This window comes from Pelophylax lessonae, assembly GCF_965119305.1.
Source record: "Pelophylax lessonae genome assembly, chromosome: 2".
Classification (NCBI taxonomy): domain Eukaryota; kingdom Metazoa; phylum Chordata; class Amphibia; order Anura; family Ranidae; genus Pelophylax; species Pelophylax lessonae.
The window spans coordinates 671,134,661-671,155,695 of NC_138769.1; the positions used below are offsets into that span (position 1 = coordinate 671,134,661).

The 21,035-nt window shown below is 41.9% G+C and overlaps 1 protein-coding gene across 1 annotated transcript; it reads right to left on the bottom strand.

The window, feature by feature from the left end:
- Positions 1–497: 497 nt before the first annotated feature.
- BIRC2 (baculoviral IAP repeat containing 2) lies at positions 498–20,323 on the bottom strand. The gene is made up of 9 exons (XM_082248470.1): positions 20,268–20,323; positions 10,079–11,711; positions 8,286–8,385; positions 6,802–6,880; positions 6,504–6,552; positions 5,458–5,697; positions 3,507–3,767; positions 1,910–1,951; positions 498–703 (listed from the first exon to the last, which is right to left on the bottom strand). The coding sequence occupies exons 2-9, from the start codon at positions 10,920–10,922 to the stop codon at positions 510–512; spliced, it is 1,809 nt and encodes a 602-aa protein (XP_082104596.1). The 5' UTR covers positions 10,923–11,711; positions 20,268–20,323; the 3' UTR covers positions 498–509.
- Positions 20,324–21,035: the final 712 nt, after the last annotated feature.

Genomic DNA, 21,035 nt, shown 5'->3' on the forward strand with positions numbered 1-21,035 from the left:
CCCTAATCTCCCGCTGCCTCTCTGGTGTGGCTCGAGGAACAGGTAGTATTTCGGAAAATACTACCTTGGGGGTCCTAGTCCTCAACTTAGCTCCTAAGTCCCTGAAATCGTTTAGGATTCTCCATCTTCCTCTGCCTATCTCATTGGTACCCACATGTACCATGACAGCTGGGTCTTCCCCAGCCCCACCCAATATGTCCACCCGATCCGCGATGATTCATTTGGCCTTGCAATCCTGTCGGGAGTAATGGAGGAGGGGAGAACAGGAAAATCATTCCGAGTCCGCTCCAAATGCTGCTCATGCTAACCAAACAGAATAGAAGATCAATGTACAAAAAAAAAAAAAAACAGATTAAAACAACCAGCAATTGAAACAATCAGCAATGGAAGGCTTATTTCACTAGGCAACAAAGCTCTGGAAGAGACAACCACACAAAATTTGAGTGAACAGACTTTATTGCATAAAATCTTACATAACGTTCACTCATAAGGATTTTTCTCCTCCAACTTCATGAAAGAAAAGTGCGAACTGTGCCTTTAATTATCCCTCTGCATATTGGGCATTTCCGTAAAGATGGTGCACAATCCTTGCATACAACCAGATGCCCGCATGGAATAAATACGATGGAAACTTCTTGGTCCATGCAGATTTTACAGGTTCGTTCTTCTTGCAACCTCCTTAACTGCTCTTCCATTGGCAAATCTAAAAAGAAAAAAATAAATAAAATTAAAAAATTAGCGAAGGCGTTTGGTAACATATCAGCTGTGGTTATACTGAATGTGTAATTTAGAACTAGTTATACTCTTTTTACTACTTTGTGAGCTGTGACCTGGATAATGCTCAAGCTTGTTCCACTTCACACTGAGGGTCCATGCACGCTGGCTTAAAAAATGCAGAACAAAAAAAAAAAAAAAAAAAAAACGACTAATTCTAAGTGTTTAGCATTTTTTTTCTGCCAGAAAATTGATCTTAAAATTGTAAAAGCAGAAGAAGGGTTTTTTTTCTGCCTCTGAATGCGAAGCTTAAAAACATGCCTCTAAACATATTGTGCATGGGCACACAGGATAACATTAGTTGCTTCTAGAGGCAAATCAGTAAACTCCCAAGGAGCAGCATTTTTTTTAAGCTAGTGTGCATAGACCCTTAAAATGGTTTGTGATGGAAAGAAAACAGCATTGGAGCATGTACCCTAAACCTGGTCAGCCATGGCAGCCCCTATGTGTTTATCCTGTCAGAGTCCCTCTAAGTTGCCACTACAAATATTCTTTAAAAAAAAAAAAAAAAAGTGGGGATTTTAAAAGGCAAATGTTTTTTCCTCTATGATTACACATAATCTTTAAGGCAAGAATGTTGCCAAGAATAGTTTCTCTTTTGTAAAAAGTATGGAACAGTTCAAAAAATCCTAACTTTTTTAGTGCAAGTCTTCACTTCCTATCCACTGGAAGCCCCCATTGGAAGACTTCCCCTCGCCTTCTATTCCAGTGACAACTGTAAAAGAATTTCCCGCATCATCCTCTGTCCCAGAGACAATGGTCACCAAGACAAAGAATCTTCTCAGCGGGAGCATAAATGGCAATAAAAGCCTTACAGTAATAGGAATTCTTTCACACTCCCATGGGAAAAAGACAGGTTTTTAGCTTTAGAAACAAGTCCCAACAAGTTCAATAGTAACATGAGTCATATCCTGATTATCCCAGTCATCTGTGTGTGACTCCGTATGACCAAGTACCACAAATTATTGAACAATTTAAAGAATTCACTGTTCTAGACCAATAGACAAGCTTGAGATTGTACACTCATGTAGTAGCAATTTTCTATTTTGGTTAATGTGTCACTTGAGTTTGTAGCATATACACTTGGATATTAGTAGTTTTCCAAAATGTACAATGCAGAGCCAAAAATGTTTACCTGAATAGTCATCTGATGCTGGATTTTTCAAAGACTGCTCAACTAAAATGGGAAAAAAAAAAAAAGTGAGTTTTAGTGTAGCATACAAAAAACGAATAAATAATAATAGGTAGACCTGAATATACAGCACAAAGAAGTCTAGAAGAAATGTAGAGAAAAGTTCCCCACTGATTAAATGATAAGATTGTCTTTGCATATGTATACCCAATATTTTACCTTTTTTTTAGACTAGAGAAGAGATAAAACCCCTGTCAGGTTATTTTTTTGCTGTCTGTGTACCATTGGGGAGAATCACTGTTTCCTGTCCCAGAGGTCCAAAAGGGAAATCTCCCAAAGTGAGGGGATTTCTCCTCTTCGACAGATGTCCCCGATGAAAGATTTCCCCTCACTTCTTGTTCTGGTGACAGCTTTAACATTTTGTTTCTTGGTGACAAATGGCCACCAGTACTAATGGATGGTGAACCTCCCAAATGGGGACATAGATCGTATTAAAAACCTGACAATGTTCAATGCACTTAAACTTTCACAGGGCTCGTTAGGTTTGTGACATTCTGAGGCCATAACCAGACACACCACATTTCAGAAAGGCTACAAATCCAAATTGCACAATACTCCTGGTCAATGATTTGTGGACCTGTGCCGACATGTCATACACCCCATGGAAACCTCCATTTAACATATACAGGGATAAAGGCCACACAGATAAAGCCAGTCATTACAGGGTGTTAAATTACTGGCCTTCATGCCCAAATAAGTGGCCATCAGGTGGACATATCCTGCAACATGTCTGACAGATACCCAATGTTTTAAGTTCTAATAACAGTGTGAGGTACAATACAATCCACTAGCATTCAAAATCAAGCAAAGTCTTAACAGACTTGTAAAAAATAAAAATAATGCAGATGGTGAGCTCAGTGTTGCTATAATGAAGGCTAGCACCAGTTCCTCTGATGTGACACCACACCAGATCTCTCTCTCACACACACAGCAGAGTGTTATTGACAGATAAAGGTGAATGTTCAAGTCTGATATCACTTCTACTTCTGCATTTGGTAAATGCTAAAAGACCTTCGATCCCCATATTGGGAAAGGGATCCAGAAACGACCTGCTAGTCACTTACTGCTATGCTGCTACAACTCCATAAAAAAATGCTGTAGCACAGTGGTCCTCAACTCCGGTCCTCGGGGCCCACTAAGAGGCCAGATTTTAAGTATTACCTTGGGGAGATGCAGACTAGAGTACTGCAAACACTGAGCAGCAAATGAGATCACCTGTGATGCAATTTAGTCATCTTGCAAACCTGGCCTGTTAGTGGGTCCCGAGGACCGGAGTCGAGGACCACTGCAGTGTAGCACTATACACATTCACCTAATGTAATGTAATGGGGTTGACTTACTAAAACTGGAGTGTGCAAGATCTTGTCCAGTTATGCCTGGTAGCCAATTCGCTTCTAACTTCAGCTTGTTCAATTAAGCTCACACACACTCACACACACACACACACACACACACACACACACACACACACACAATTTTGCACTCTAATTTTAGCAAATCCACCCTTTTGTGTCAAAGGCTGGTCCACTTAAACACTTACTGAATAACTCTTTGTAAAGCCCTGGGTCATGGACATGAAGGCTCTGCTTGAAAGTTTCTGCTATATTTTTTCCCTTGGTCAAAACTTTGTCAAGTAGATCCTGGGCTTGTAGAGTAGGGGGTTTCTTGCTCTTTACCACCTCGTACTCCTCAAAACTTATAACTTGTGCAACAAGAAGTTCATCTATAATCTTCATGCAGAGAGCAGATGTCATTTGCTGCGACAGGGCAATACAACTTCTCTTTATTATATTGATCTCATCTGCAAAACAAAAAGAAAACAATTTTGTCAATTTCAGTGAAACTCTAGTTGTCTGCCAAAATGCTAACCAACATTCATCTAGTATACTTTGGAGTGGATTTACGAAAACTGAAAAATCTAGTGCTTTTAACCTCAGCTTGTTAAATTACGCTTTGATAAAAAAAAAAAAAATGGAAAAGGATTGGTTTCAATGCAGAGCTGCACCAGATTTTGCCCTTTCTAGTTTTAGCAGATCATCCCTATTGTGTTCAGGCAAAGCACTGTGCTATTCTAAATCATTATGCTGAATGTGATAAAAAGGGCTGACTTAGCGCAGACTGAGTTTGCAGTTTAAATTTAAAGGTTGAATTTTGGGTGATCAATGTAAATTGCACGGATTTAAACTTTATAGCAGTCCTGCCCGTTTCTGTTCTTAAAGCGGAGTTCCACCCTGAAAATTTTTTTCTCACCGTCCGCTTGCTTTAATTTACCTGAAAGAATTGGATTATTTACATTTTTTTTTTTGTTTCACTTACCTTCTTTTTAATGAAAATATACTTACCTTCCTTCCTCTTCCTCCCTCTGCAGCCGTGGCCCGCGCCGTCAATTCCTCCTTGCATTGACTCCTGGGAGAGGAGAGTCATTGATCCCAGGAGTCATGCACCTGCACCGGCCCTGCTTGTCACTTCTGGTGCAGGCGCGTCATTCCCTGCTGAACAGCTTCCGGGCATGCCTGCACCGGAAGTGACAAGCAGGGCATTCTGGGACCCCGATGTCACCAAAGAGGACACTCTGGCTTCAGCTGCCCACACCTGAGATGGCAGCGGTGGACAAGACATTTTCAAAAAGGTAAGTATTTCTTCTGAAAGGTAAGTGCAACCTGGGACAGTTCAGATGCACTAGCCCTGACTGTTCCGTGGGTATTTTTATCTAAAAAAATGTTTCTAGGGTGGAACTCCGCTTTAAGAAAAAGCCGTGTGTTCCACTATGTGCTTGGAATACGGATTCCTGAATTGGAGGGTCTGTGTTCAATATATTCAGCTGATGCATGCTCTGTGTTCTAATGTGGAAAGTTGCAGTGTCTTCATTCCATTAGAAGTAATCAACCCTTAGGCCCCTTTGACACACGGAGTCCGTTCAGATCCGCCTGTCAGTTTTTTTGGCGGATCTCAACGGACGCCCCATGCATCTCTATGGGGCATCGGATGTCAGCTGAGACATGTCCGCTGACATCCGATCCGTCAAAACCAGACGGATGGAAACCCTATTTTCCATCCGTCTGGCGGATCGGATGAGGACAGACAGTCCGTTCCCATCCGATTCCCCCATAGAGAAGAATGGGGACCTGACCGCTGTGTGTCTGCACACAGCGCGGAGACACAGCTGTCATCCTCCTGCTCAGCGGGGGAATCGGCGGATCGATCCCCCGCTGAGAAAAACGGAGTCCGCCTGACGGACTCCGTGTGTGAAAGGGTCCTAAGGCTGCTTTTGTGAGATACTGCACATTGTGAAGGCGGAAGACAAGAGATAACATGGGGTCTGCTACAGCTGGGAAGGATGAAAAGAAAAATAGTAAGAAACAACCGAGGGGGTTAATTTATGAGGCAGAAAGCTTTTGTAGACTTGCTATATTGATTGTAGGGATTTAGATGGACAATTTTACTACTGCTTTAATAGACAACAATTCACATGCCAACTGCATCCTAATTACCTGCTGAATTTTGCTCTGACTGTCGGTCTCTCTCCTCTTCAGTCTGCTCTTTCTGGGCACTCAATAAATCATTCACCAAGTCAGCAGTTTCTTTGTAATGCTCTCCTGTAGTCAGCATTCGATTAAAAATGGTTTCTTTGACCAATCTGCGATTGAAGCCCATAGACAGAACATCTTGGACAACTTCAGTGTTCATGTAAGTCTCATCATCCTGGTTACTCTCCTTATCCAAGCGAATAACTGAAATAATAAGGACATATTGGACTTCCTTTCTTCGAACGTTTTACCAAAAAACAAACCGTCATTTGACCTGAAAACCTGCTTGCAGTATTCTACTCTGATTCCAATCACAGAGAGGTACTAAACGAGAGATAGGTGGGGCTAAAATAGCCAAACTTCTAAAAATTCCACTTTCCTGGCTGTCTAACATCAGAAATGTTTGGAGTTCCTAATGCAGAACAACCAGCAGAAGCAGTTGCAAATCAACTGCAGTTGTGTCTAGGAGAAGAAGATCTTCAAATGGTCAAATTTATTTTATAACATTTAGGCAACTGTCTAGCAGACCCTCACCACCAACAGTTCAAAGCCATAGAAAGATAAAACACGTTGGTGGCAGATCACTTTAATCCATTTGCTTGTTTTTCAAATCAAACTCTGGTTAAGCCCCCATTTACACAGGTGCGACTTGTCATGCGATTTGACAGTTCAAAAGCTCACGACAAGTCGCACCTTAGTGCCTATGGAACCTTTCAAATCGGTGGACCAATTTGAAAAAGCTTCCTGCATTATTTTCGGGGGTTTTGTCTGACTTTTGGATTGACATCTGTGCATAAAGTCGCACATGAAAATAGCACTGACCGGTAACCTTGAAATCGCACAATTTCAAACCCGCATTTATTGTAAGCCGGGCTTACCGAAGCCTAAAATGTGCCAGGTGTATGATCTGCTTTAATGAGGGTCTAAGTCTGCCAGTCCCTGAACTCTGCCAATGGGACTCTTTACACAAATTACGCATTTTTTTTTTTTCTCTATTAAAATATACTTACTTGGTGGATACTGGGCTTCATTATTTTGAGATTCTGAATTGGACAGCAACTAGAAAATAAAAAGAAGTTAGCCATTACAGGCAGAAGTAAATTATACTGGTCTATAGGTGTAGACAGAATTTACTTTAATATCCAAATGTGGACACAACACATTTTCTATCCCTTATTAGGGATACGGTTGTCCTCTCAACAAGATTTTTTTTTTTTTTATTTTAAAAAACACAGAGGTTCCAATTTTTCCCCAACTAGAAAGACAAATGTGATTTCCATTAACATAGAACATTCCTCAGCAACCTACCTGATCTAGAAGATGTGGATACCGCTCTTGAATGTTTTGGACAAAACTCTGACCTTTAATGTGCAATAGATATTCACACCTAAAAAGAAAAAAGTAGAAATATAAGCAATGATACAAGAAAAATAAAAGTAGTGTGTTCACAAATCATGCAACAAGTAATAACCCTGACCTAAAGTAAATCTGAGAAATACAGGTGCCACCATTATCCCCCATCCAGGCATCCATGTGTGTCTGAATGCCAGCAACTCAGCCCTGGCTTGAAGTTAAAAGTAGCTAAGATGATATTTAGTCCATGGGTCCAACCAGAACAAGTAAAATCTCTGGTAATAAAAAGCAGCACTTTGCACATGTAGAATAGCATCATGTAAGCTTCCTAGATTCCAAGCACAATTAACTTTTTTTTTTCTTGAAAAGTATGCAGGGCATAAACCGGGTATACCGGTAACCTATATGGATTCATACTGGCTAATGAAGCAAAAGGAGCCGTATGACACCAGGGAACTAGTAGTGTAGGAGAGGTTAGCAACTTCACACTGTTGGCCATGGTTGTTGGAGATGGCAATGCTTGCTCTGGAAAATCCAAAATGTGAGACTGCACTCAGGGTGTTTTTGATGAAATCAATGGTTTCTTTATTCCTCAGAGATGGACAGACAGTGTACAAAACAGACGTGTCAGGTTGACGCATTTCACGACATTGTTAGTCGCTTACTCATAACCTGTGTGGTTATGAGTAAGCGACTAACAATGTCGTGAAACGTGTCAACCTGACACGTCTGTTTTGTACACTGTCTGTCCATCTCTGAGGAATAAAGAAACCATTGATTTAATCAAAAACACCCTGAGTGCAGTCTCACATTTTGGATTTTTCATACTCCTGGACGGCGGATCTGACCTGCACCGGGTTTTGGAGCATACACCTGAGCGGCTTTCCCTCCTACCTTCCATTATCTCAATGCTAGCTCTGGATCCACTTCAAAGGCCCGTATGAGTGAAACGCATCAGTGAGGGCCTCCAAACATCAATATGACTGTATGGCATTATCAGTGTGCGTATATCCTTTTTCTGGCACTGCCTTCCTATGGAGTGTGGATGGGCCCCAGAGATCAGCATTTGGCGTGCCTGGTGAGACTTGCCTATGGATATCATTGATGAGAACTAATACATTTCCTACTGGGTAGATGGGTGTAATATTCTATATAAAATTTCGACCAGATTATGATATTTCCCTAGTCAACGTTCTGTTCTTGCTGCTCCTATCACAGCTTTGTCGACAAATGAAAGCAGTAACATAACATTAGGACAAGTGGTAATGGCAAAAGGTAAGAGAATAAGGAGCCTGCAGATTTGAACAATGGACTGGCAGAAGCATGTAAAAAATGTACACATTTCCAGTTTCCACAAAAAAATTACAGTTTTGGTTACAGGTTTAACCAACGGTTCTCTTTTTGCCTCAATGGTACATAAACACAAAATATCATTGTACCTTGGAAACCATTTTGCATGTTCAACCCAGGGGTCATCCCCGGACTCCCAACACCTCAAACCACCATCACAGCAGAAGCACTTTACATCATCATTCCGTCCTGCAATAAAACAAGCAGATTAATTAAGAAAGAAAAAAAAAAAAAACACATTTTTATTTTTGAATAACTGTGCAGTAAAAAGTTGCCAACAGTTGTACTTTACTGCTCCTTCTCACAATGAAAGTCTATAGGGTTGATTTACTAAAGGCCAATAGACTGTAACCTTTGGAAGTGCAGTTGTTCCAGTGCTTACTAAATGAGGTAAAGCCTACCCAATCACATGCAAGGAAAATTTAAAACACAACAACCACCAAACACACTGCATTTTTGCTTGCACATGATTGGATGATGGAAGTCTGCAGAGCTTCCCCTTATTTATTAAGCTTCTAGAGCAGTGATGGCGAACCTTGGCATCAAAGAGGTTTTGTAACTACATTTCCCATGAAGCTCAACTACACTGCAGAGTGCATGAGCATCATGGGAAATTTAGTTCCAAAACATCTGGGGTGCCAAGATTCACCATCACTGCTCTAGAGCAACTGCAAAGTGCTCAGTTCCTACGAGTCACCGAACTCCATAAAAACCAATACACTCCATGTGTCCGATATCTCAAAAAAGTTAGCTACTAGAGGAATTGTGCCTAACTGCATTTCTCCTCTTCTTTAGAGGCCAATTTACAGATCTCTAGATTTAAAGTGGAGTTCCACCCATTTTTAATAGGTTGGATTACATAGATGTATGTAATCCCCTTTAAAACGACTTTCACCAATGGAAACTTTTTTTTTTTTGCTAGTAAATACCTTAATTTCTGCTTTATTCCTTCTCTCCTCACTTCCGGGTCCGATCGGCGATGACGTCATTCGGCGATTCGCAGTGTGTGCTGGGATGTATTCCATTCCAGAAATCTCGCAGTATCACCCAGGAGCTGAGCTGTACTGTGTGTATTCAGGCCGTGACCTGCCCCGCCTCCTCTCAGTGAGTTGTACTGTATGCATTGTATTCAGGCCGTTCTCTTCCCCGCCTCCTCCCAGTGAGCGAGGACTGAAAGCATTATATCCTCACTGAGCTCACTGAGAGGAGGCGGGGCGGAGGCGGGGCAGAGCACATCCTGAATACAAGGCATACAGTACAACTCACTGAGAGGAGGCGGGGCAGGCACGGCTCAGTACAGCTCAGCTCCTGGGTGATACTGCGAGATTTCTGGAATGGAATACATCCCAGCACACACTGCGAATCGCCGAATGACGTCATCGCCGATCGGACCCAGAAGTGAGGAGAGGAGGAATAAAGCAGAAATTAAGGTATTTACTAGCAAAAAAAAAAAAAAAAGTTTCCATTGGTAAAAGTCGTTTTAAAGGGGATTACATAGATCTAAAGTTACGAAAATGGGTGAAACTCTACTTTAATAAAAAAAAAAAATTATGCACAACACATCTAGAGCTTTGCATGGATCTGTACAAAAGAAGTGCATCAAAAGGAGTGAGCAGGGACCATGGCACAGATGCCCAAGGCATGCAGAGATGTGCTACAGGACTAAGGCCTGTGACACCTCTGCGCATGAGCAAAGGGGCAGGCAGAATATATACATTATATATATATATATATATATAAAAAACATAAAAAAAATTCTTCAACCCAAGGGCTAAAGGGGTCAGTTCTGATTATAGATTTTAACCAGCTCTATAAGAAGTTTTATTTATTCTTCAACTTTTTTTATTAAGCCATTTTACCAAAGTACACATACTACACTTACCAACATAGTAAAAGCCAGCTTCTGCTAGTTTTTTGGGTGTCACTGGGATCCTGGAGGGCCAATTTAAGAACGTCTTCAGCCGAGACGATGTGGTTTGCATGCAGACGTTAGAAACATTGGACCTCAATGATAGTTTGGCACTAGTGCTCACAAAAGAACAATCTGGGAAGTGTCTGCGGTGTTCTGTTAAGGCATTATCGTTAGGTTCCCAGTTATTCAACTTCCCTTCACAGGCGAAGCAGGCAACTTTATCTCCGGGACCTATGTAGTAGAACCCAGCTTTAGCAAGATCACTAGGACTAAGAAAGGTGACAGGCCAGTTAGTGAAAGTGCGAAGCCTGGCTTCTTCTGTGTACATGCCAGAGCTGTCATTGTTCCTAAGGTGAGACAAGTCTTCCACGGCCCTTGATGTAACCGAATCATGAGGAATACTTGTGTAGCAATTACTTATAACACCTTCTTCAGAAGACGAAGACTGACTGCTTAGAGAAGTTGGAGGGGAGAAAGCAGAATACAAGGATGCTCCAAGATTGACGGGAGTTGCGTTCTGGATGAAGCTGCAGCTTGGATATAGCCTCTTGTGTTTTTCAAATGCACTGTCTCCCCTTTTCCAGTTATCCAGCATTAGGCCACAGGTGAAGCATCGGACTTTGTCATCCACACCAGTGTAGTAAAAACCAGCTTTAGCAAGGCTTCGCTCGGAAACAGGCGTATTGGCGGGGAATTTAGAAAAGGTTGACATGCGGTAAAGTTCACATGAAAATTCTAAGGTAATCATGCCCACAGATGGGCCAGATGATTTCAGCAGGTTTGCCAAATAGGCACTGTTATTTAATTCTTCCATTATAGGAGCTTAAAAAAAAAGACGGGGAAGTCTCTCTCTAGGAGGTAGCCCTGTACTAAAGCCCTTACTGAAAAACGGTTTCACAGATTCAGTCTAATGCCAAGAAAATATGATGTTACATGATGCCTACATGAAGACAAAAACTTTGTGACACTGAGCAATTCAGTTGTCAAATTGCTACCTTTCTGCTGTTATTCTTGTGGTGTTCTATTGCCCTACAATTAAAAGCTTTATTTAGGATCACATCACCTCGGCAAAGCATTATTGAGGATGACACTTTCAGAGAGTAATGGCACAAATGGCCATACCAGCAACAGCTTCACCCAACACTTCTGGCCTTTGCCGTTGTGAATGCATGCATGTGTTCTCCAGCCGCTCATTGCTCGCTGGCACAGTAACACGGGGCTTGAATCTAAGTGGCTAAAATAAAAACTCAAAACCACAAAGCAGTAAAAATGATTCTGCATCTAAAAACTATCCTGGGGGAATGTAATCAGCTTGGTGTAAAGGACTTCCATACAGATTTAGCAGGGAAAATTCTAAATTTATCCACACATCATTGTGTGTTTTAGTACAGATTTTAGGCATTGAGCGGGATGACTCCATAGATGATATCTGGCTGCACATTTTACCTTACACAAAAACAATGGCTGCAAAAAAACTACCTCCTAGAGAAAGACTTCCCCTCTTGGGGTGATTAGCCTTGCATGATAAGCGAGTAGCCAAAACGAAAAAAGAAAAAAAAATTATTTAAAAAAACTCATAAGAGGAGCTGTGAGGTCTCACAATCTAAAAAAAGAGAAGAGAGAAAAAAAAATGATGAGTCAGAAGACATTCTCCACATCTACAGTTTTTTTTTTTTACAACTTATGCAAAGTTATATTTAATAATCATCAACAAACATTCGACTTTTAGTGTACCAGTATAAGATAGTTACCAAAACGGTCAACATATTTGTTCAGATTTTTTTACAAGTCATTGTTACAAACATGGAATATGCTAATGACAAACATGGAATATGCTAATGAACGTAAATAGTGTTCAATGATATCTCCATGTCTAAACCATCATATCCATGGAGCGATCACATGACCTATACATTACATTTGCATCTTATCGGGATATTCATGTCACCACAGGATGACACTGTGGAAACTCAAATATATCTGTGCCTTATCCTAATTATAAGTGGGAAACTAGAGAAAGCATGGGTAGTTGGGACAACGTCATAAAATAATTATTTTTATTAGAAAATATTAAAAAATATTTAGAATACAAGCATATACAAAGCATACTTTAAAATAATGGTCTAACAACCAATGTGTGTGAAAACCCACCCTACCACACAATTGAATATGCGGAGTAACCAAATGATAAGTAAACTGGTTAAACAATGGATTCCAACGGTGGCGGTGGGTTCACTTAAGCCCCGTACACACGTACCGATTGTCGGCCGTAAATATTCGGCCAACTTCCGATCGGCCGATTGTAGGCTTGTTAGTATGATGCTTCCGACAACCGACTGCGACTTTTCGGCCGAACAGAATCTGGTGTGCAGGCTATAAAATTTTTGTTGGCCAACACCAGAATGGCCGATTGTTCATCAGTCAGTACAGATTTCGACCGACAAAAGCCAGATGAGCAAGACTGGGCATGCTCAGAGAAGAAAAAAAACACACGGAAAGTTAATCACATGACATTTCTGAAGTTGGTTGTTGTTGGCCGACAAAATTCGTGTGCAGTCTTGAGCACTTTTCAACCAACACGACAGCACTGGACAAAAGACGGCCGATCGTTCGGCCGACAATCGGTACATGTGTACGAGGCTTTAGTCATGATAGCAATCTCTATTCATGATAGCGTTCTCTACATGTTTCGCGCTACGGAGCTTCTTCCGGAGAGTATCGTTATGTGAGCTAGTCAAGGAGTCATGTGGTGAGACATTTGTTGTAGGATACAAGGAAAAAATTCCATACACATCAAAACTTAGTATTTACACTACAGCAGCAGGTCAGCGTGTGCTTATGGCCCAGACCAGATGGAGGTGGGGGGATATTTAAGGTAATGAGATATCAAGTATGGAGATGGATATGTTATATTGTCCCCCTCTGGCTACGGCAGAGGGGGGGGACAGTGCGCTTGAGTGTGAGGACTTTCATCTTGTCTATCATGGAGGATTAATTTTTGGCCGGCTTTTTGCAAGGTGCTGCCCGCTCTGGCTATCGCTGGAGGGACCATTGGCTTGACCTGCATATATTTCACAAGTTCCTCTTACCCATTAGGAAGTATAGTCTCTGCCCTTTGTGTGATAATCAGGAGGTGTACCATGGTATACATTTTTGGAAACATTAGGTATCCCATTTTTGGATCCATGCCGTGCCTAAATCCTCCTCTGATACTTGCATGTTAGATATAAAAAGTAAATATAAATCTTCTGCCCTTACTCAAGATGCCATGGCCAGAAATACTAAAGCAACAAAATAAAGCATGTAGATATGGATGGATGGGGGAGTTTGCTTTGAATATTAAAAGTGAATTAAATAACATTTATAGTCAGTGGTGCTCGGATGTAGTGCAGTTCTGCTTTAATTTTTCTGAACATTATGTTCCCTGACAAACCTGATGGGAGTAAAACAAACATATTGTTACAAAGATCTGCATAATGCAGCTAGAACATGTACACTCATCTCAGAATACTGGCTGTGGATGTGTACTGCATGAAACAAGCTGCTGCAACCATTTCCGTCCTCAGCCACAGAGATCAGAGGAAACCAACAGAAACACAGACTTCCCTTAATATTCGAGACCCCAAATATTACAGTCTTTTCTACAACTATGATCCACACCTACTCATAAACCCAGCATTGTTCCGTTGTAATCCACTACATGGCACTGATGGCAGTGGATCTTTCTTCCTTATATCAGGACCTGGCTGTCCTATCCCAGTTGGCCCCCTGATGTAGTGATGCCAGGCCCTTCCTCCTTTGGCCACTGTAAGGAAGCTAATGAGTCTGGGGAATATGCAATATTGATATCTCCAGAGGCTTCCAGGAGTAGGGATAAGCTTGGGTTCAGCCAAACCCAGAAATCAGTGCTGGCCAATGAGCTGTGGGCTGGGTATTCCCCACCCTGCAGAGTGACATAATGGATCCAATATGGCCATATTGGATCTACGTTCTTAACCCTTCCTCTGCAAATGATTACCTGAGATTAGGGACAGAATCACCCCTGGATGGAAGCTGCTTGTGTCCAGGGTTCATATCTATCCCTATCCTCAGTCTTCTTGTGTGATTATTTCTCAACACCAGCTGTGCCCGCTGTCAGCCTGTCATCGCTCTGTGCACACTTACAGATCGCAGCTGTCTGCACACACCTCAGCTCCCACCTGCAGTTTTCTGCAGGATACTTGCCACACCATGACCAGTTTGGCCATGTGAATGAGGCCCAAGACTTACAAACAGGCGTTATTGGATCAAAAGGTAGCTGCTGCATCAGGGGGAGGGAGAGCACACTAAGCATGCATAGGTCTTGAAGAGGGGGGGGTTGCTTGTAACTGTGGTGGTGGGGGCATACACTACATCCAAGATTCTAGGCATAACAAGACTGATTGCCTACAAAGGGAGTTTCTCATTCAGGCTGTGGGGAGGCCACCGATATATAATTTTAAAAATGAATAATTCACAACCCTTATGATTATATCAATAATTAAAAAATTATAATTCCTAAACAAAAATATTAATTATTGTAAAAAAAAACAACATTATGATCAGTATTATTTATAGATTAAAAATAAAAAATATTGTTTGTATCAAAATTAAATATTTGTATTATTACACATTATGTATTATGCTACTTTCTATCAGCCCATCTTTAACCCCTTCTTGCCACCCTCTAGGTGGGTGTTCGCACTAGGAAGCAGGGAGGGGGTGTCCTGATCCCACCTGCTGGGATTGGCTCACAGCAGCAGGAAGAGGTTAGACGCCCCTTGGTTTGTGCAATCCCGTATGTAGCGCAAGGTTCAGTTACTACACACAGTGTTCTACATGGGGAGGAGGGGTTATTAAAAATGCAGCAGCTGTTCACAGTAAACAATCAGCTTCTATATTTAGCTTGTTCAGTTAGGCTCCGTTCACATGTGAGCGTATGGATCGCGGGCAGAACCGCCGCGGTTCCGCCTGCAATCCGGAGATTTATTGCAAATCGCGGGACGCCTAGCGTTGCCCGTTGATTTGCAATAGCCCCCCAAACGCCGAGCGATGTTGCCGTGATTTCCACCTGCCGAATCGCGGCAACATCGCGCAAACAAAATCGCAGGACGCAATACGCTGCAAAGAAGTACAAGAGCTTCTTTGGAGCGTATTGCGCCCCGCGATTTTGTTTGCACGATGTTGCCGCGATTCGGCAGGAGGAAATCGCGGCAACATCGCTCGGCGTTTGGGGGGCTATTGCAAATCAACAGGCAACGCTAGGCGTCCCGCGATTTGCAATAAATCTCCGGATCGCGGGCGGTTCTGCCCACGATCCATACCATACGCTCACATGTGAACGGAGCCTAAATCTTTGAAAATAAAATATATATAGAAGAGAATTTGATTGTTCTGCACAGCTGCTCCAGGCTTAGTAAATTCCACACACTGTATACATAACATACATACACCACTTTCAGCAGCAAAGTAAAAAAAAACAACATAGGAGGGTGTCACTGACCGAGGCGGAATGCAGTCACTGTACCAGATCTTTCCAGCCCACATCTGCAGTGCACAGCTCAGCTCTCACCGCCACCTCCCCCCCTCTGTGCTTTCTGGTATTTAAACTCCTCCTTTAACCCTCTATGTCCTGTAGAAGAGATTAAAGGTCAAATGGGAGAGAGATCTCCTGTGAAGAACCCCTCCTTTCTAATATAATACACACACCCAGGTTATTCACCAGTAAAAAGATACCACACCCAGCATGCATGCACAACTTTATATGTTCCCACACCCAGCATGCATGCACAACTTTATATGTTCCCACACCCAGCATGCATGCACCACTTTATGTTACCAGCTGCTCAGACACGTTGTTATTATTATACAGGATTTATATAGCGCCAACAGTTTGCGCAGCGCTTTACAATGTGAGGGAAGACAATACAGTTACACTACAATTCAATACAGGAGGAATCAGAGGGCCCTGCTCGTTAGAGCTTACAATCTAGAAGGGGGGTTCAAGTGAAAAAAAAAAAGGCAATATCACTTTGTACAATCTCCTTCAGATCTGCTGACAGCTCTGTACTACAGGAGCTTGCTGGATGTGTTTAGGTGTGTCCTCCCATTACATTGGGGGGGGGGGGGGGGGGGGGAGATTTAATAAACCTGGAGAGTGCAGCTCTGCATGATAGCCAATCAGCTTCCAGGTTTTTTTTTTTGTCAAAGTTTAATTGAACAAGCTGAAGTCAAAAGTGGATTGGCTACCATGCACAGCTGCACCAGATTTTGCACTCGCTAGTTTTAGGCTCCATGCACACTAGCGTCTTTTAGCCGGTTGCCGACCACACGCTGCCTATTTACTGTGGCAGTGTGGCTCTCCCTGGCAAACCGACATAGGGCTAGGTCAGTTGCGCACCTGTAGCTAGAGGGCGAGCGCGCGCCGGTGTGCTCCCGCTAGTTAGCGGGGAAGCCGATGCATGGGTCAGGCGGCTCTGATTGCCGCCTGACACCGGCGATTGTTCCCTGCTGAGAGAGAAGAATGGTCGGTTGTAAACACAGCTGACCATTCTCCCTGGAATGATCACAGAGTGCCTGTGATCCTTCTAAATAGGGTCACAGGTCTCTATGGTCATTCCACAAGCCATACCCCCCACAGTTAGAAACACTCCCCTAGGTACACATTTAACCCCTTGATCACCCACAGTGTTAACCCCTTCCCTGCCAGTGTCATTATTACAGTAACAGTGTATATTTATAGCACTGATTACTGTAGTAATGTCACTGGTAACCCCAAAACTGTCAAGAATGTCAGTTAGGGGTCCGATATGTCCGCCGCAATGTTGCAGTCCCGCAAAAAAAAAAAAAAAAAAAAAATTGCTGACCATACTAGTAAAAAAAAAAAAAAAATATATGACATCTTTCCCGTAGTTAGTAGATGCAATAACTTTTGCGCAAAAAAAAAAAAATCAAAATACGCTTATTGCAATTGTTTTACCAAAAATATGTAACAGAAAACAAATTGGCCTAAAATGTTAAAAATATTTTAATTTTTAAATTTTTTTTTTTTGAGAATGTCATATAGCAGAAAGTGAAAAATATTGCTTTTTTCAGAATTGTCGCCCTTTTTTGTTTATAGCGCAAAAAAAAAAAAATAAATAAATCTTGCAGAGGTGATCAAATACCACCAAAAGAAGCTCTGTTTGTGGGGAAAAAAGGACAAATTTATTTGGGTACAGAGTCGCACGACCGCGCAATTGTCCATTATAGTAACGCAGTGCCGAATCGCAAAATATGGCCTGGTCATTAAGGAGGAAAATCTTCCGGTCCAGAAGTGGCTAAAGAGGAGTTCCAGCCTGTATTAAAGAAAATTAAATGTCAGCAGCTACAAATACTGAATTACTAAAAGGACATTCCCCTGTCCAGAAAGCTCCCAATGTAGGCCCCCGAAGCCGGCATCCTTACTAAGGGAAACAGGGAATGAAACCCAGTGCCGGCATCCTTACTAGAGGAAACTGGAAGTGAAACACTGCTTGTTTCCTACTGCGCATGCACGAGTCGCGCTGTGCTTTCTGATTGGTCCCGCTGCCAAGGAGGAGGGGCCGCAAATGTCACGCAGTGGCACCCTTACATGAAAGTGGGAGTGGCTACTCATTGACAGGTATCCACTCCCCTTGAATGTCCTTGAAGCTGTTATTAGCATTCCTCCTGCTCCTAGAAGCTAAACAGTGTTATCCTGCGTGTCCATGCACACTACTTTAAGCTTCAGCGTCTAGGAGCAGGAAAAAAAATGTTTTTTGTAGATTATTTTGAGTGTTTCTTCATCAGAAACGTTCCTGAACGCTATGAATCACGCTCCCCCCCCCTTTTTTTTTTTTGTGCAAAAATGCTAACGTTTCTACAAAAAGCTATTTGGGCTTGGACCGCTCCCATGTCCGCCCGGGGGGAATCTACTCTAGTTACGACCCTTGGTCTGTCCTCTTGGTCTAGCTGCAGGTGGGTGATATGGCCTTAATGTGTGCCTCTCCTTGTGACCCCTACATCTCAAATGATTACATACATGTCAAAATGTACTATGTTTTGTATGATTATATCTCATTTTATTCATTATGTTTTTTCTTTCTCATTTTTGTTTTGGTAGCATTTGTGATGTCCCTTATTCTGTGTATATGTCCCTGAAGAAGCGGTGACCCGCGAAACATGTTGGGCTAGTGTATGGGCATCAATGTTCATTACACACATCAAACCTAGGCTACCTTTTGGTTTTCTATGCATGCTACCTATATTATTTGCAATATACAATACTTATGTTTCTCAATACAGCCATTTTTATATATTATTATGGTTTCTTTCAATAAAACTGTTTTTACTAATATATATATATATATATATATATATATATATATACACATATATATATATACACATACACACACACACACACACTCTGATTATTGGTCTGATGACGGTATCCCCTTTAAAAGTCCCCCTGCCCCTCTCTGTTCTTATTTTTTCTATGAATTTTGGGACGTGGATACCTTTGCTTTAATATCCATTTAGGATATACATATTCCCTGTTTTGGAGCTTGTCTTTCATTTACAAAAAGCTATTCCCAGGGGTTGTTATCCAGCATTTTTTTAGCAAAAACAAAAAGCTAGTGTGCATGGAGCCTTAGTAAATCAACCCCAAAGTGTTGGTAAAGCTAGAGGAGATGAAATGGTACAGAGTGTATGGCACTGCACAATCTCCCTTAGACCGATCATACACCATGTAATCTGACTGCTCGATCTGCTTAAAGCTGGATACACACTATACAATTGTCTTTAGATTTTTTTCATTTAGACTTACCAAAACCATATAATATGAGGTCAGGCCTAAACACTTTCAATGTGTATGCAATCTGGCAGGCCCTTGCACTACATAGTTGAAGGTAAATCTAAAGGAAATCTAACAACGAAAAGTTGTATAGTGTGTATCCAGCTTTAGATCCACAATCAGCTACATAGAACAAGACCCCGTCTGGCAGGAGGCAGACAATGGATGGAATAGGTTTTCCTTCCTATTACACAGTTCTTGGTAAAACTAAAAGGAAATGGCACAGAGTGTAACAGGATGTTAGGATTACACTCAGCAGAAGTATGGAGCCAGGAAACCGTACAGAAAAATATATAACCATGTCTGGTGGGAGAAATATAGATCTGTACTCAAAGGAAATTTTATATATATATATATATATATATATATATATATATATAAAAAATTATTTGTATTTGGATTATTTAAAGTGGGGCAGACTCAATTGACTACAGTACTTGGATTTATTTTCTGCAGTCATTCTTCTATATTTATATGTGATGAGCTTAAATGAGATTGTACAACCAGATTGTTTAGTAAATGGCCATTTTACAGGAGATTGTATAGTGCAGTGATAGCGAACCCTGACACCCCCAGATGTTTTGGAACTACATTTACCATGATGCTCATGCACTCTGCAGTGTAGTTGAGCATCATGGGAAATGTAGTTCCAAAACATCTGGGGTGCCAAGGTTCCCCATCACTGGTATGCACAGCCAGATTGTATAGTGTATGGCCATCTTACACAAGACTGTATAGTAAAATGGCCATCTTACAGGAGGCTGTAAGACAACACTCTACTCTACAACCAGAGTGTAAAGTAAATTGCCCCTTGGAAAAATGGTGCACCCAATTGTATAGTAAATGGCCATCTTACAGGAGATTGTACAACCAGAGTATGTGCATCTTACAGGAGATTGTACACTGCATGGCCATCTTACATGAGATTGTACAGCCAGTTTGTTTAGTAAATGGCCATCTTACAGGAGATTGTACAACCAGAGTGTAATGTAAATGGCTATCTGGAAGATTGTACACCTGATTGTATAGTAAATGGCCATCTTACAGGAGATTGAACAGTAAATGGCCATCTTACAGGAGACTGTACAATCAGATTGTATTGTGTATGTCCATCTCAGAGGAGATACAATCTGAATGTATAGTCAGCTCAAAGAAAATCGTACAGATTATTGGATGTGTGGAGATATACAGATCACGTGGTATATGGCCATCTTAAAGTAGATGGTATAGGACCCTGGATTAATGGTCTGTCCGATCAGATTGCGCACCCCCCCGGTTACCTACCCTTTGGTCTGTCCCCGTCCACACCCCCTGCTCATGGAATCCTCCAGCATCGCCGCCTGCACTGTCCAGCAAGAATAGACGGAGTGAGAGGAGTTTATATACTGTATATATATATGGCCAGCCCTGTAAATTTATATGGACGTTCAAAAATCAACAAATCTGGCCCCTCCCCCTTGTGACGTGTATTCATATTGGAGTTCCCCCTCCCACTGCGTAGTTTAATGTCTATTGCCTCTTTTATATCACAGTTCTCCCGCCGTTTATGGTACAGATGCCGCTCTGTCAAGGAGACGAAGACTCTTCTCATGCTGCGGACTACCCCTCCCTTCTGCGGCTATCACGGTGGTATCTCCCGCTCGCATACTTACCAGGACTGCGACATGGCGCTCGCCTAGCTGAAGCTCCCACAATTCCTCATCTGTTCGTCAGCCAATAGGAGAGGCACGGGAGAGCTCAACTGAAAGGGGGGATGTGGATTTTTGTTGCAATAGAAATGTTCATTAGAATTATTTCGCCATTATTATTATTATTGTATGGTCGTAGTGTTGGCGTGTGAAGCGTGGTGAAATGTGATGCTGCGATAAGAGAATGTAAACGAAGCGGAAAAAGTACGCCTTGGAAAGTCCCTGGTTTGTATAATCAGGGAGGAGTTCTGGAAAGTCCCCGAGTTCTTGTCTGCGCGCCAATAATTAACCCTTAGCAGTGATGAATAGACGGGGAATTCGGGGTGAAGGGGATTTCTCCTGGGTCACTTTCCTGTAATAAAGG